Genomic DNA, 18,679 nt, shown 5'->3' on the forward strand with positions numbered 1-18,679 from the left:
CGTGCAAAGCGCGCAGAATGACATCCACGTGAGCAGATTCCATTCCTTGTGTGGCTGCTTTCCTATTGGCTGCTCTGATCTCATGTTTTATCAATCAGCGAGAGGTGTGGTATGTGTAAATGTATTGCGGAAAACACGGATCTGACGTTTATATATTAAGCGTTCTGCTTTGGAATTGTAACCAACATAGAAGAAACGTGGTGGCACACGTATTACTGACATAATGTCAGTTTATGTTCAATCGTAGTTCGTCGAATATACGCGCGTATGAAAGCACCGCAATCTCCATGTTTTGAAAGACCAGCGTGTGGGGGCGGGGCATCAGTGCAGAGGGCGGAGCCAAATGGCCAGAAATATTGACTGAATAACCCTCGCCATCTTGTTGTGACTCCTCTACGTGCGTGGAAGACTGAATTCAAGGGGGATCCAGTCACGTCTTTCCCTTTTATTATTATTATTTTTTTTATAGACGAGAAGATTGGATCCAGAGCAGAAGCATTTGAATCTGTCTATTTAACATTTATATTAATTTCCCCAATCGTTTTTGGACCATAACAAGAAACGGAGATGAGCATCGAGACGCTTTTAGAGGCGGCGAAGTTTTTGGAATTGCAAGCCCTGCAACAACAGAAAGCACGTGGTAAGATTTAAGAAACGGAACATATGGGGATAGGAGCCTTTATGACAGAGAGAGGAGCACTTTAATGGATCAGTGTTGTTCTCTAATGCAGTATCCGGTTAATATGAGACACTGTTGCACGGGATGTCACATGATTGCAGGATTCAGTGGAGTACGTGACATTAAATATTGTCATGTTATAATACGCCGATAATAAGACTCTCTAATAAGAAACTGCAGTATAGTATGGTTACGTTTACTTTGTACCGGATAGTGACAGCCATGTATTAAAATGAAGATACTGTATGTTTATCAGCATTGACTGTTGGGATAGTGCGTGATTGAATACTTCATTGCAGTGGCGATGTAGGAAAACATACCTGCTTGCTTTCAAGGGCGGTGGCTTACAAGTACGTGCGCGAGTGCCAGTTCAGTTGCGCTTTACAAAATGACCCTAGTATCACATTACGCGGCTCTTTTTAGATCCTTTTTGCAGAGCTGAATGGATGTAATGTTTTATTGAATTTCACCGCAATAGTGCACGGTTTGCTTATTTCACACTGTTATTTTCTCTCCCGCTCTCGCTGCATGAGTCCGCTGGCGCTTTCTGAAGCGACTCGGTGACGTGTCTGTCGTAGCCACGCCCTCATGTGAGATCCGCGTGGAATGACCCCTCCCCTTCCCTCCATGTGCGCGCCTGGAGGGCGGGGCTTTACAACCAGAGGGAAAGTAGGACAGTAACCCCCTGCTTGCTTTTCCAAAATGTACTGCAGTTATATAACCCACTCATGCAGTTGTGGTTCATCGTGCTGCTCCATCAAAAATACTGGAAGAATGACATTTTAGGAGTAATTTACATGACAAGCTTGTTGACCATGCAATCAGTGGAGATACTGATATATAAATTAATCCTCTATTTATGAGGATAAATCTAATTAACTATTTGAAAAAAAAATGTATATATATTTGCTGATTTTAGGTGATTTTCTATGCCTCATTGATATATCAAATGTATTCTCCTTTTACTCCAGTCTAAGCTTGTTAGAGAAATCCTCTTGGTCAGTGTCACTTCTGTATATTTCACCACGGCTGACTGTAATTCTACTCTGCATGTGACTCTGTAAAAGCATCCAGCCAGCAGTTTGTCATGCTGGGCTGTAAATTACATTTTACACTGGTGGACCGTCATTTCCTGTGTGCAGTTACACCTTTGCCCTCTATAGCCGTTAAATAAGTACACAAAAATACTTTTTAGACAGTCGGGTGTTGTCCTGGAAAATTATGTGAAGAAGAATCTGAGGGCTTTTCTTCTCTTGTTTGACACAATCAGAAGTGTTTAAAGAAGAGTAAAACCGTGATATGTGTTTATGCATGTGGGAGATGTTTTCTCCTCTTACAGATATCAGTAATGACTTTAATCAGCTGTTAACACCGCTCTAGTGTCAGGAAAGCTAGTGTATTTAAAGGGACAGTCACACTTCATTTGAAAGACTTGGTGTTTCATGTGTATTGTGCTTCCTTGTGTATTCTGGTAATTGGTTGTTTGGTTCTAGAGGAACCCTCCTTCCCCCTTCTCTTTTCAGCAGGAGGAAGTGTGCGATGTTCAAATAGGATAGTGGTGACTGATGGGGGTGGATTGCTGCGCTGTGATTGGCTGAGATTAGGTTGGAGCACTTTCACCACCCCCTTCGCTGACACACACGATAAGAATGCCCGTCTTAAAAGTCTCATTATGCTCTGAGTGCACTTGATTTGATGCTGTCCGGCTTTTCACCCTAATGAGATTCATGGCGTTCCACACACACCCATGTGTCTTTTTCAGTTTATCTAGGATACCTTGAATTCCTCTGACCTCTTTACTACCCTCGTCATTAAAAGGATTTTTTTTTTTTTACTGGTAGCATTATGTTGTGCAATGATTAATTTTTTGATTGCTATTAATTGGATGATATGAAGCCGTTTTCTTCCGTGTTATGTTGGTGATTATTTTTTTAAGGCTTTTGATCCAATTCAAGTTGTTATACATATCATTAGATGTGTGCTAAAGTAGTCAGAATAATGAAAGCAGTAATGTAAAGCACATACTGAAAGCTTTTATGCAATTTATTTTAACGTTTATGCAATTTATTTATTTATGCAATTTAAAGTGAAATTTCTGTCACTATGAACTGAAATTTTTTTTTTTCTATTCATCAAAGAGTAAAAAATAAATGTTTTATTATGGCTTCCACAAAAATATTCAACACTGGAAATAATAAGTGCTTTTTGAGCAGCAAATCAACATATTAGGGTGATTTCTGAAGGGTCATGTGACACTGAAGACTGGAGAAATTATAATGAAAATTCAGCTTTGCATCACATACATTAGTTATTTTAAATGATTAATATTAACAAAATATTACTGTTTTTACAGTGAGCATAAGACACTTATTTAAAATAACCTAAAAAAATAAATCTTCCTGACCCCAATCTTTTAATTTGTAGTTTTCTATTAAATTGGTTATTTATTTTTAATTTTCGAATATTCAGAGAAACAGGTTGCTCTGGTACAAACACAAACCCATACAAACACAGTCGTGATTTTCGGGAAAATCAACTTATGAGTGGGTTACTTTTAGTTGCCTTGGTTTGCACATTAAACTGAGGATAAACATTTCCCTAAAAACCTGAATTCAGTCTGCGACCAATCCTTTCACCTAAAATAGATGTAACTTCCTTAACTGCTTGATCGTTGAACAGCAGTGAAAGTCCTTTAGTGTATTACGTAGTTCTACTCTCTGATTGAAAAAGGAGTTTGTGTGTCTCTCCAGTGTCCATGCTGTTTCTTAAACAGTGTCATGTTGGGTGCAACAGCTTGTTTTATTGATGCTGAAGTTTTGGCAAAGGTTCAGGAGGCTGTCCTGTGGTGTTTTGGAGCAGGCCTGCTTGAAGAAGGGAGTGTGCTAGGAGGGGAACCAGCATCATGTTTCCATGTAGACCAGAGAAACTTTGGCCTGAAGCCTGTACACCATGTGCTCTAACAGTGATCTCTATCCTCATCTGTTAACCAGTAACACTCATTTGTCTGTATGCACACAAAAGCTCCTTTATTAGAGTTCACTCTGAGCTAGATATAATCTCAGGCTGGTTTATAGGCCCATATTGATTTGTGGCTTCCCCGTCTTCATCATTTGCCCCAGTTAAATGAGATGTCATCACATCATATGTTGAAGGTCAAAGGTTATCTGCAGTGTCCAACATATAGTTCAGTCCTCTATATTTCCTTGATCACTGTTTACTGGATTACACTGAGAGAGACTGCACACAGAGAGTACATCCATTTTATTTTATTTTTTTATGTTTTATGCTTGCTTTGGATGTTAACTAAAAATGTATAGACTAAGTACTTATAATAAAAAAAAAAAACTGACCGTAATATTTTATTACCATGTTGGCTGATATGTATATTTTTATTTATTGGTATCCCTTAATACTGAATTTTACTAAAACACGGACAAAAATGATTTTTCATAATTTAAATAAATTAAAATGTAAAACTTAAACCTGTTGGCTAGGCAACTAATTGAAATAAATGTAAGTTGTAACAAATAATAAAGCTAATTAATACAAATAGTAAAATAGAAATACAAAATGATAAATAGAAATATAAAAAAAAATCATTCAAATTCTGAAAGTGTGTAAGAAAATTACTAAAACAAATTAAAACAAAAACATAAAAATAGTAATGAAACCTAATTCATAGATGAATGGATATTATAAAGGTATATTAAAATACTAAAATAACACTAATTGAAGATGGATTTTTCTCATTTCACACTTTTTTTTTTTACATTTATGTCCATTGTTGTCATGTAATACTTGCGCAAAGTTAAGGCCCGTTCACACCAAGAACGATAACTATAAAGATAACGATATTAGCGTCCACACCAGCGAACAATATCGTCTGTGTATTCTAAGCGGACGCGCGTCTGCTGCTTTAAATTCTCGAGCTCTTTACAGCAGGATTGATTTTGATTGGTTGGCAATGTTTTTATTGTTCATCAGGAAAAAAAAAAAATTCTGAAAGTGATTCCAACGACATGGTTTCTCTGTGCCTTTATCGTTATAGTTGTGGTGTGGACTCGCTATTCTTTAATATTGAGAATGATTTTTAGAACTATATCTTTATCGTTATCTTTATAGTTATCGTGCTTGGTGTGAACGGGCCTTTAATCTTTCAGAACACTTTTAATTTGATAACATTGTTAAATGTGATCTTTAGCAAATCTCAGAATGAATATCCGTCTTTCTAACTGTGCAGTTGTGGTGCCTAAATTTATGTAAATATAAATATGAACCATTGCATTACCAGTAGGTTCTGAATATGAACAAGTAATGAAAATGTCGCTATACTTCTTTCAACAGAAGAGAATGAACTCCAGGAAAGACGGCGTCGTGAGCAGGAGGCGGAGAAGCGGAGAGCAGAAGTGAACTCTCATACTCAGCCCATTCGAATGAACCATGTGACCTGGGTGGAGGAGTCTGGACCTGAGCACCGCAGTATACCTGCCCCGGCCCAGCCTCCTCCCCCTCCCCCCACAGTGCCCATCACAGTCATCCCCATTCCAGTGTTGTCCTGCACTCCTCCCACCACAGCTCTCAGCCCGTCGCCAACACCCCGCCTTACCCCACCCAGAAAAGACACCCATTCACTGCCAAACCAGCAGGCACTGCACCAGTGCCCCCTCATCTCGTCTCAATTGAAGGGAGAGCCCACATCACTGTCTCTATCCAATGGCACCAAACCTACCCAGCAGCTCCTGACCTACCCAAGCTCCATCGTCACAGCTTCCCAGCATGCACTGCTCACTCAGCCTGGAACTCCTTCAGCCCAACCCAGCCCTGCGGTCAGAGGAAGCCCTCCCGATGACCACCGTAATTTGGACGGCAAGAAGAGACCCGGAGGGTGAGTCAGGATGTGAAGCTGTTATTTATCACCATGTTAACCATTGTTTAAGACTGAATCATGTGAAGAATTTTATAGTTGGTTTTACAGCTGAGTTTGTATTATGTTTGAGAGCTAACTATTAAAGCCCATGTGACCTCTGTTTACAGGGCAGGAACGAGAGAAGTGCACAATAAACTTGAAAAAAATAGGTAAGGTCATCCTTGTTTGCTCCTGGTTTACCATTTAAGTGCCTTTCACATTATGTTTTTCCACGTACATATATCTTTCCAAAGTGCACTATTGGCAGGATTTGTACATTTCTTTGAAAGAAGTCTCTTATGCTATTTATTTGATCAAAAATACAGTATTAACAGTAATACTTTGAAATATTATTACAAATTCAAATACCTGGTTTCTAGTAGATGAATATCTAAATAATATTTATGTGTGCATATTGTATAAATTAAATGTATATTAAACAAATACCTGTTTACCTGTTACATATGTGAACTATATATCTATCTATATATAAATGTGTGTGTGTGTGTGTGTTTGTATATGTATGTGTGTATATATGTATATTTGTGTGTGTATATATGTATATGTGTGTGTGTGTGTGTGTGTATATATATATATATATATATATACACACACACACACACACACACACACACACACACACATACATACATATATATATATATATGTATATGTGTGTGTGTGTGTGTAACAATCAAAAATGAATATTCTGTATAATACTTAATTATTATATCTCAAATACCTATACCTATACCTGTCACAAAATATAAATGTTTATATAAATCTAATTCTAAGTAAGTGCTGATACCACATAAACCCTTATTATAATTTTTTCATAAATTATCTCCTTTTCTCAGGCGTGCTCACTTAAAGGAGTGTTTTGACACCCTGAAGAAAACCATCCTTCATGTTGACGAAAAGAAGACCTCCAATCTGAGCGTTCTAAGAAGTGCTTTGAGATTCATTCAGGTAAGATCAACACTTCCTGCGCTGATAGATCTTCATTTACATGTTCACTGTCTGCTGTACATCTGTATCTCAGCCCGTGTCATCAGACTTTGACAATGCAAGGGCAGGAGGGAACGCCACACGCTGAGGAAGTCTTCAGTTTGTTAGTTACAGTTCTTTAATCTGAAGATTGATCAGCTGAAAATGAGATATTTCCAATGTTGCTAAAGGCGTGAGATTAAACCTCACTAATCGAGTTTATCTGCAGAGGGAGGATGGATGGTTGCTCTCCTGCAGTATGGGCGCAGCGCACCTTCTCTTAACCGTCAGTAAACTGAGATTGTAAGGCATGCTCTGATTAAACCAGCGCCTCGTTCACACATGCACACACATATGCACGCCTACAGACAGACCCTTTAGGAGACGTAGAAATCCAATCCAATCAAATCAAAGGATTTGATTTAGCCAAGCCACACGACATGCCGGAAACTAGGGCAGTGTGGAAACAGTGCTTTCTGGTGGAAAAAGTCTTTCTCTAAACCAGTTTGTTTACATTTATAGTCCATTTACTGGCATCTGCGTTTATTAAAATGAAGCAGACTTCCTACATTTGAGAGAACATGTAGGAGTGTGTTTCAAGTATATTCAGATACGGCGTGACAAAAACAGAAATGTAACATTTTGTTACATCACTTGTGGGATAAAGTACCTTGTCAATGAAAAACGACACTATTTTGCAATAGTGCCTTAACTAGAAGAAAAAAAGATAAGTTAGTAGTGTGACTAGTTCTAGTTAGTCACTCTGGATGTTTTATTATTAATGACACTCATTAATTACTGTCTTCTTGAAGGACAGGTTTGTGGGAAACTTATCTACATTTGATTGAATGTTCATAGAAAATCTAGACGGTCAGTGATTTGAGTTGTTTCCCAGTCAATGTATCTCCCTCTGCCTTTCTGTTTTTTTCTTTTCCTGCTGAGAGATGAGTGCCTGCAGGTCACGGGGCTTCTCTCTTTATGATAAGTGTTGTGTTGTGTTTGTGTACTTGTTTTGTGATGGTCTCTGTAGGTGGCAGTGGCACAGCGTGTGGTTCAGGTCATCCACCGGGCCACAGGTGGATGCAGGCACGCGCACCTCCACGCGTCTGCCTCTGCATGCGCTCCTGTCTGAAGCCCCTCCCACTTTCCCCTCACTGACCAATCAGCTCCTCCCGGAACTGAATAAGAGGATTGTTTGATGAGATTACTCATCTTTATTGGCACCTGATTCACAGATTCCTGTGACGTCGTGGCAAATCTGCTTTTTGACATCCAAAGTGACTGATTAATCACGGGACAGATTGAAGACAATGCTTATCTGTATTAAGACAGGGACTGTTGTTATTTTTGTCTAAAACAGAAAAGACTTTACAATAAATATAATAGATTAACGAGCAATAAGCAATACAAATTTGTTTCAGTATTTATTCACTGTTTTTAATGTTAATTAATACCAATACAATGGTTAATTGTTAAATCCTGTTTTCTCAGTTCCATAAAAAATTAGCTGATTAAATTAACTAAGATCAGTAAATGCTTTATTAATGAATTAATTCATTTTAACTTATGTTTACAAAAGGAAACCTTATTATGAAGTGTTACCACTAAGACTATTAAAATGGTAATCTAAATAAAATATAATACGAATATTAGAGGAAAAACGTACATTTAATTTTTTTTTTAAAGAAACTAACTGAAATAAATTAGAAAATTAAGTACTAAAATTACTCAAGCTAAAGCTGAAATGAAAATAAGGCTAGCAAAATTGCTAAAACTAAATGTAACCAAATAATGGAAAATCTAAAATTAAAAGCTAATTCAAATAATTTAGGAAATATTATAATAGTATTGTAACAATACTAAAATATACACTTTTACACACTAATACTAATTCTAAAAACCACACTAACATACTGTGAATATAAAAGCTTTTTCATTTATCTGAATATTGAGAGAAATTAGCTTATCGTGGAAAATCTTGAGAAAGTAGTCACACGTAGTCCTTGTGTTTTTTAATCTACGCTTCATATGGCTTGCAAATGTTGATTTGAAATGCACAAACTGTAAATGCTGTATTAAACTGCAGATTTGGATTTCATGCTATACTAGCCTCATTTCATGTCCCATAAAACCAGACTTTACATGTTGTGAATGAATTATGATGACTGTTGCTTTAAATGTTATCCTGTGAGTCTCAGGAGTTTCCCAGTTCTGTCTAGTAGCTCAGAGCTCCTCCCCCATTTCTCCCGCCCTCTGTGCTTTCTTTGCTCCATCCCCCACTCAGTTCATCATGTTCCCTGCCACGGCCACATGAGCAGCGAGCACATGGCTAGACAGAGCCGTGTGACGTCACTCCTGGTCACAGCCCCCTCCAGCTGTTGTTCCTGCTGCAGCACGGCACACTCGTCGAGCTCGATCTCAGTTTAGCCACATCCCAGAAACCCCGCATTAGGTGCATAAGCTTGCAGGACATGTTTTTCTTAGCAAGCTGCAGTGCATTGTGTTCCAGTGACTGTAGTGTTGTTTAATCCAGATAATAGTATTGAGATTTTTGTTTTGTTGTTGATGGTTTGTAGTGGATTGTGAAATCTGCAAGGTCAGTTTTCTTGTCCTTGGCACGATGTGAAATCTTTTGATGTAGTTGCATAGAGTAAATATCAGTGCACTGGATTTATGTTGCAATCATTTCTGGTGTCTCTGTAGGGTTGTGATTGATGAGTAAAACCAGAATGAATCATGTGAAGTCCTACTGATTAATTTCCTGTCTTTGTGTAGCAGTGTCTGTCAGCACAAGTTGGTCATCTATATCATGCTCTACAGAAACAAGTGGCTTTTCCTTGTGTGATTGGATCACATGATTCCTGTGTGTGCTAAAAATCCCATTTGTTTTGTATAAACCACTGCAGTTTCAATGTAGCTGATTCAACAAGTATATTTGGTAAATTTCAGCCTCATTTCTACATGTCTAATTTTGGTCTGTCCAATTGAGTTGCACCATCTGTAGATCATTTGCTTTAAATTAAAAATTCTGTTATCATCTATCCATCCTCATGTTACTCAGAACCGTTAGAACTTTTTCCACTCTGAAACACAAAGGGAGTTATTAGGAAAATGACAATGCTTCTCTCTTACAATGCAACTGGCCATCTGGTTCAGTGCAATTATAAAATGCTAATTCTGACCTTTATGTACATTTTTGGCTTAAATGTAAACTCCCTGGTCCTCCTCCTGGCTTATACTTTTTTATACACTTCCATTTTAAAAGTTTGGGGTTGGTAAAATGTTATAATGTTTTTGAAAGAAAGTCTTTTATTCTCAACAAGGCTGCAATTATTTGGTCAAAAATACAAAATACTCATTTATTATTATTATGAAGGTTGAAAACGGTTCAGGAGTTAAAAAAAATGTATGTCTAGGACCAACAGGTCTTGAACAGACCAAGTTACCAAATGCCTCTGGAGTCACGGGACTTCATTTACTGCAGGATTGTTTATGAGGAAGAGTGTGGCTGCAAAATGGCTCTCTTTCTCTCCCTTATTTGTTCATAACTGAGTGTAAACACAGGACAACACCCCTTCCCCTATTTAACACTGCGTGTGACATTGTCAAGTTCATGTTTACCTAATACAGATCTCTCATAAGCATGCACACTTGTGTATATACATAAACATGACGACACACATGCACGTGATTACATGTGCACAGTCATGGAGGCGGGGCTTAAGTGAGTAACTGATGATAGCAAACCAATGGTGGAGGGCGGGCTCATGCTCCAACAAACGAAAAACAAAGCTGCTGTTATCTCATCCCTCGAGTCGACTCTTAGTTTGAGAGCTGCTGTTCCCACAGATGTTCTTCTCTGACCTGATTCTACCTCCATATCATCCAGAATATGAATATGAAAATGATTCACAATCATCTCCTCCTGAAACACCATCCAAATGATGTTATTACTGTGCAGATGATGATAACATCTCATATTCAGTCAAGAGCAGGGTTATTATTGTCAACTAAAACTGAAACCATATAAACATTAACTGAAATTAACTTTAAGTTTAAGTAAACTTATGCTTTTTCAGCTAGTTTCCATTTCTCATTTTGTTTTAGTTAAAGTTGGACCACTAAAATAACTAAAAGCTAAATAAACTAAAACCTAAAGCTCTACAAAAACACAGCAAAATTAATTGGTTTAAAATCACATTTGAAATATTACCAAAAACTACAAAATGACACACTGTTTAGCTGTTCTGGGTGGAAGCAGGAGGGAGGGAGTGAAGGGGCCCCAGTCCCCAGATCAGGAGTTCATTTGGTTGCCGTGTTTGTGGAGCAGGCCAGTGTGTGTGTGTGTGTGTGTGACTAATAGAGGCAGGCATGTACAGCTGTGGGCTGGAGCTGCTCCTGATGCAGCATACAGACCCGAGAGCTGTCAACATGCCTCCTCAGCGGTGAGAGGAGGGGTCACTGAGGGCCTAGTGGAGACTAGTGAAGCAAGGAATGCGCCGGGACCCCAGAGGAAGGAGGGCGCGCTAGTAAAAAAGACCAGGGATGGCTGTTTTATGGGTGCAGATGTAATGTTAAGAGACGCTTGCACTGAGAATCAGGTTTAGATTTGTGTGATGGTAGAAATGTGTGCAGATATATGCACTATTACATCACAAAGTGGCATATTCCACAACCTTCTTTTTGGCAGATTGGTTTAAATATAAGCTGTTTTTAGAGTCTGAAATTTTCACACATTGAAAAATAAATACGACCTCACGTTGTGTCAATTATGTTTACACACTGCCTCCAACCTTTCGTTCATCTTATAAATTTTTGATCGGGTTCGTTTTTCTACAGTTTCGCATCCGTAGCATTAATTTTTAATAGGAAAGCATACTGAATATGGGGGAAAAAAAAAAACGAAAAATGCATGCACAATTTTCGGACTCGGTGTGCAAAGACCTTAAGTTCTGAAACTTACAGGATGTTTGTATAGTACAATTACCTCTTATGTGTCAAAAGATCAGGGTGTTTTTTGTTAGGCCTAAAATAAAGGCAAGGCTAACTAATGGATGGACTGAGGTCACACATTTTCCTGAAGATGGTCTTCTTCTATCATAAGTTCTGCTGCTCTGTTTCATTCTGTTAGTGTTGTTACATGAAGCTTGTGTCCAGCACACCAGACCTATATATGGAGCGGCTGAGAGGTGCTCAGTCAAACAGGCTTTATACTGCTACCCACTGCAGACAACACATGCTCACACTGTCACACTCTGCTGCCTGCTCACTGTATCTGTTTCCATGGCAACTGTGATGGTTTTCAGCTGTTGCCTTGACAACAGTAGAGTACTCCACCACCTAATTTGTTCAGACAATGACACTGACACCTCTGAGATGCAGAAGGGCACTCTGAGCTTTGGAAAGGATGAGGCGCGTGTATCAATTGGCCCAGTGACCTGTCATTATTCACAAGAGCTGAGCCGAGTTGCAAGTCCTCCTTTATCTTACACACCTGTACACATATCAAATGACTGGCCTGGATCTTTTCTCCACGCTATTGTTATCTCTTCAGGGCCATGCTTGTCCAGTGCACGTGGGGTGGGAAAAGAATGAGCTGTGTGATATGTCCATCTGTGACCATTGTCATTGCTCATTGTTGAGGGTTAATGTCAGTAGTGAGTTTCTTTAAATATATTATATTTTATATTCACTTATTTTGTTGGTACATATCAAAAGTAATTTAATGGTGCTCTTTATTTGGCCTTTAAGTTTTCTAAAGAGCATATCATTAGACTAGCTTTATAATAATTTCTACTCTTGTAACATCTTTGATTTAAAGAGATGTTACATTAAATTAATTTCTATGAATCAATTCAGACTGTCTCTTTCAGTGACTTAACTAAGTGGTTCATTTGCATAATCCCTCAAATGCTCACAGAGATTTATTTTAAAGCCAAGCTTTCAGAGTTCAGGCTTTAAAAGAATCATATTTGTAATATGTTATTATTGTCAATATTATTATTAAAATACGTATGTAAAAATATTTGTACAAAATAATATATAAAATATGTATTATTATTATTATTATTATTATTATTTTTATTAATTATACATTGCGTATGATTGTTTAGTTATTATTATAATATTAAGTTACATAAAAAGTATAAAAAATTATATTGTGCATGTATTTGTATAGTGAATTTGTATATTGAATATTTTAACGTTATATTTGCTAAATATATATATATATAATTTGCTTATATATTTATACAATTTTAACTTCAAAGTTCTTTCTGTTCCCATCAGACATATTATTGATTGCCGAGGATTTTATTATTATTATTACTAATATCTACTTTTTTTAATGTATTTTTGTTATAATAACGATTATTATTATAACTGCCTAAAATAGTTGTTTTGTTACTAATTGTATTGTGTTACCATATTATTTTATTAAAATTTTTCGAGTTGTGGTTGCATCACCACCTCGGTTGTGAATTATTTTCTAATAGTTAGTCGGCTCGTTGTCAATTATTCCCTTCTTAAACTTAATTCTACTTAAGTTCCCCTTCTTTGTGCATAGACTCTTCAATCTCTCTCTCCATCCTCTTAAAGGTCTTAGCTGCTGCTGTGTCCTCGTTGCCTGTTTGTTTCTCATGCGTCAGCTGACAGTGCAGGAAAACTGGGTCACTTCTGCACAGCCCTGTGCCCACAGTGTGTCTTGAGTTTCGTGTTTCTCCGATCTTCAGTTTACCTCATGTTTGTGAAGTTGGATCAGTATCTGTGTGTTTTTGTGGGTATGTAGACATGTAGTTTTGTTAGGCACGCTTACACTACCCAGATGTCCACATGTGATTGGCCAGGCTCCTGTGTGATGGGCTCCTCCCACTGATGTTACTCAGCGTGTGCACTCGTGCACGGCAAGTGAATGCCTTCCCAGAAGTGGGAGGTGCTGTCATCCACGTGTTTGTGTGAGTAAGAGAGAGTGGCAGGGTAAAAACAGACAGTGGGGGAGGTGTGTGCTGGGCTGAGGCTTTAAGGAAGAAGAAACTTGCATCTATGCCAGAACAGCATGTGATATTTTTTACTTGCAAGTCGAAATTCCCAAATGTCTTCCTTATAAGAAATTACATTAATAAAAGCAGCCTTGATTGTGCTCTGTCAAGATATGAGAAAAAATAAGAGAGATTTTTTATCATCATCAAAAAAATACATCTGGACAAGACCAGTTATTTTATATAGAGAGAGGAATAAAATGACATAAGTAATGAGATTTTATATATTATAAATTATATATTGTGTATTATAAAATTTAATTGGATTACATTGATCATTTATATGATATATATATTTTTATATATAAAGCAAGATATAAATTTATACGTGTGTGTGTGTGTGTGTGTGTGTGTATCATACACACACATGTATTTGTATGTCAAATCTCTCTCTCTCTCATATATATATATATATATATATATATTACACACACATAAATACATAGAGCAATACATTTATTATACAAGTAAATGCATATAAATATACATTATTAAATTGTTACATTGTATTACATTATAATAATAATTATTTTATATATAAAGAAATGATACATATATAAATTTGTATCTTGTAATGATAGTATGTCTCTTTTTATCCATATCTATAACATATCACTGGGTTTATTATTCTGCACGTTATTTTTTATGAACTACTACTAGCAAATATATTTATCTACGTTAGAACATATCTTTCTCTATTTTAAGTTCTCTCTCATCCAGCTGTTTATGGCTCTTACTGGTTTCTTGTTTTGCTTTAGCTTGACTTCTTTAATGATGGATGGAGTATTAAGGAAATAGCCAACGACCTCTAAGTGCATGTGAATGCTGGTCTCGTATTCTTGTTCCTGCTTTTTGCTGTACAGCCAGACATTTCATTGTTGCAACCGTGCCTTTTTGCAGACTGTAGACTTTAAATGCACCCTGCCTTAGTGCATGTGGAAAAAGTTATTTATTTCTCCATTTCCCCTTATAGACTCTGAAGAGGAAGGAGAAGGACTACGAGCATGAGATGGAGCGTTTAGCGCGGGAGAAGATCGCCTTGCAGCAGAGACTTGCCGAGCTCAAGAATGAGCTGAGTCAGCAATTGGACGTGATGGAGATCGACCGCATTCTTCGACAGACTGTCCAGCCAGATGATGACCAGGCCTCTACCTCCACAGCCTCAGGTTAGTCTTGGAGAAGGCCCCGTCTGCAGGTTTCCATGCTAATGACAACATGCTTTTCCGACAGAGCTTAAAAACCGAAATCACTTGATAAATTAATTTAATTTGTCCTGTGATTCACTTTAGTTTAAGTTTAGTACAAACACTCATTCATTTAACTCAAGTACAACAAAAAACAAGACAAGTCATCAATATTTTTCAGCCCACGAAAGATGTTTTTAATTGCATACTGTACCATTCAAAAGTTTAGGATCAGTAAGATTTTTTTTTTTTTTTAATAAAGAAATGAATGCTTATCAGCAGCAATGTATAAAATTGATCAAAAGTAACATTAAAGGGGTTTGTGATGTTACAAAAATTAATGCACTCAAATTAATGCAGCTCTTTTGAACTTTTATACACATCAAAAAAACCTTGGGGCTGAAATAAATGGCATAGCATTTTGAATACATAACGGTTTCCACAGAAATATTAAGCAACACAAAGAAGAAATGTTTTTTGAGTAGAAAATCAAAATATTATTATTTAAAAATAATAAATTAAATAAATAAATAAATAAAGGGGAAAAAAAGATAATATTAATATTCAACAGCATTAATGTTCTGCTATATTTTTAAGGAAAAGTAAATTTACATTGACATGAAAATCTTATCCTTTAAACAGTACTGTATATATCCTGAAAATGTGTAAAGAATACACTAAAAAGCTTCGAAGCTAATGAAAATGAACAAAAAGTCGACTTTTTAACTTCACAATCCACATTAATAGTTTTTGTTTTGGCTTCGTATCTACAGAAGGTGAAGACAACATTGAAGATATCGAAGACGAGATCTTTTCTGCCATGCCCAGCGCCTTACCCAAAGTGCCTGCTGCGCTTCAGCCAGACTTAAAGAAGTCCCGTCCTGTGTCATCCCTCATAACACAGCACATCGCCATCCCTCACAGACTGTCTAAGGCTTTACCCCCGATTCCCTCAGCTCAACTATCCCCTGTGGCCACCGCCGCGGCCCCGATCACAGCACCTGCTTTGACCTCAACCCCAGCACAGGCTCCAAACAGCCCGGCATCCGCTCCTGCCGCCCAGGTGGTGACCCTGCAGACACTACCTCCAGCCCAGACCCATATAGTGACCGCGACCAGCCTGCAGCCTTCCGTCATCACCCATGCGGGTTCGGCGTCGCACGCCTCAGTCATCCAAACCGTCAACCGGGTGATCCAGCCGGGCTCCAAGCATGTGGCCCACATCGCCCCTTCCTCCTCAAGCTCGGTGCAGCTGGCCCCCGGACCTCAATCCATCAGCCACATCACTGTGGCCCATCTTCCAGCAATATACTCTCAGCCTGTCACAGTCACACAGCCGGCCGTCATGAGCCACATCGCACAAACACTCTCTCACGGCCAGATGAATGGCACTTCGGCGACCAGCGCGCAAGCAACCATGGTGGGCAAGCAGATGCCAGTGGGCGCTCACATGGTTACCCATCACCCTCAACTGGTGGGCCAGACCGTCCTCAACCCGTCCCTCACCATGGTGACCATGCCCTCCTTCCCAGTCAGCACACTAAAGCTGGCCTGAAGTGCTGACATACACATTCATAGATCGAGTATAGACACTTATAGACTGGCCCACCTTGTCTGCCCCGTTTGAGACATGCAGCACTGCATTCAAACAAACTATACAGCTAAAGGACACCGTACATTCCAAATGACAAGAAAGTATATAAAGACTCAAAAAGCGACACACAGAAATTTATCGAATGTCTAATACTATATAATGATATATAATAAAAGAGATGTTTTATCTTAATGTGTGGGTTAAGGCAGAGTCTAGAGTGCTTGTGTGCTACTCGGTGTGTTTTAGGCTCTAGTGGAGTGTATTATGATGAAACTGTGGTGCGATCCCAGCCTAGATTGACTCTCAGCCAGCCTGATGTGTGTGACTACTGGTTTAAATGACTTTGTGAACCGACAGCCCCCATAATACCTCACACGAACTCATCAACTAACAGCACACCTCATCTGAAGACTCTTCTCAGCTCCGCTAGACCAGGTTTAATGTTGTGACTGTTGCAAATCCTGAAGTCCCTACAGTTCTTAAAGAGATCATTTATGTCATTCCAACCTGTAGGACTTTCTTTCTTCTGCAAAACACGAACATGAAGAACTGTTTTTGTCAGTACAATAGAAGACAGAGGGGTTCAGGACAACACAGACCCTGGACAAAAACACTCCAGAATAGCTTCGTTTTGTGTTCTGCAGAATAAAGAAAATCATTGTTGAATCAATAATGACAGAATTGTCTCTTTGTTGTTGAACTGTCGATTTAAAATCAGTTTACCATCATCATTACACTGGAGAAATGATTTTCTTTAATATTTGTAAATTCTTAAAGCCAGACACATGTACTTACGAAGGAAGATGAATTAAGATATTAAATGTTTCAAAATTAAGTGAGTTTATGCTTTAACAAAAACTGTTGGAGTAAGAAAAATGATAAACAATAATATCTCAAGTCATTTTGGTTTGCAAGTGTATGTGTTAATTTAAAAATTTTAGGTTTTTCCTGGAAATCAAGATGGAAATACTGAGTAAGAAAATCATTTTTGCAGTGTACTATAGTCAATCATGTAGCTGACACTAGGAGCGTGTGTGAGATGTTTCCATAAGAAATACAGAGTTTACATGATTTATCTGTAGTGCTCTAGCTGGCATAGACACTATTGTTTTGTGACTGTCACATGAGTCATTGGGAATCTGACAGGAGTGCCTTTTAAAGTCAATCTGGAGTCCTGTTCAATGCTGCCCCCTATTGTTCTCTTGCTGCATCTGCACTCTTTAAGTTCTTCACTAACAAAGCCACCTACTTGCTTCCAGCTCAGAGGTGTATGAATTCAGCTCCACTGAGGAGAACCATTAGTTTGCGACTTCGCAACCTTGTTCTGGATGTCATTGCGAATGTATTCCAACACATTCAATGCCTTCATCTTGCCACTGGTGATAAATGTTGGTTATTATATGTGCAGAAGTGTTAGATCTACATGCATCTGTGTGTGTGAAATGAATGTGTTACTCGGAGGCTTTGTGCTTGTGTTTTTGTGACAAATAATGTTGCAGTTGAAAGGTGGATGGATGTCAGCTTGGGTTCCTTAAATGAACATCTTTTAGGCTTCAGGACAGTTGTAAGAGTCCGAGAGATGCTGCAGGATTCATGGACGGGAGAAAGTCTGCATTGAGCCGCACTGAACGCTACACAGTCCTGCAGGTAAAGCACAGCCTGTATGTACAAAGAGATTTGATTTAAAACTAACACTGTGATCCCTGTCGGTTGTTCCAGTATGAGCAATCCATGTTTACCAATCACAGTGTTATGTTGCGCAAGAGTCCCTGCATTTGTTCTGCTTCTGTAAATGTGTGAGAGAGAACACACTGAACTTTTTATTTTGGTTGTCAGGTTTTACTTTTGTGTGTTCGTACTCTGTAGGATGTACACATTCTTAGACTAATTGATATGGCTGTTTTTGGCATGTAGATGGATGGTTCTTGTTTCAGTGCTCATTTTTATGTGTGTGTGTGTGTGTGTATATATGTATATGAATATATGTTATTTTCAATTTCTGGGACCATGTAGAACAAATTTTCAAACCTCTTTCCACACTGATATTATATATATATATATATATATATATATATATATTAGTGTGTGTGTGTGCTTTCCCTATGGAGAAAGTTCAAGTTGTATATAGCCTGTAAATTATGTTATAAGAGGAGCAAAAATAAGTAAAAAATGTTCAATAAAAAATACATCTTGATACATTTACCTTTTGTTTAGTAGTTATTTTTGGACACTAGACAGTCAAATAGAGAACTTAAAGAATAGTTCACCCCAAAAATTTAACTCATCATTTAC

General features: G+C 37.9%; 1 protein-coding gene across 1 annotated transcript; it reads left to right on the plus strand.

Moving 5' to 3' along the window:
* The first annotated feature begins 366 nt into the window (after positions 1–366).
* On the plus strand, positions 367–18,589 carry LOC128029191 (max-binding protein MNT). The gene is made up of 6 exons (XM_052616808.1): positions 367–640; positions 5,024–5,564; positions 5,714–5,755; positions 6,443–6,554; positions 14,583–14,775; positions 15,567–18,589. The coding sequence occupies exons 1-6, from the start codon at positions 568–570 to the stop codon at positions 16,346–16,348; spliced, it is 1,743 nt and encodes a 580-aa protein (XP_052472768.1). The 5' UTR covers positions 367–567; the 3' UTR covers positions 16,349–18,589.
* The last annotated feature ends 90 nt before the right edge of the window (positions 18,590–18,679 follow it).

Source organism: Carassius gibelio, chromosome A15, assembly GCF_023724105.1.
Source record: "Carassius gibelio isolate Cgi1373 ecotype wild population from Czech Republic chromosome A15, carGib1.2-hapl.c, whole genome shotgun sequence".
NCBI lineage: Eukaryota > Metazoa > Chordata > Actinopteri > Cypriniformes > Cyprinidae > Carassius > Carassius gibelio.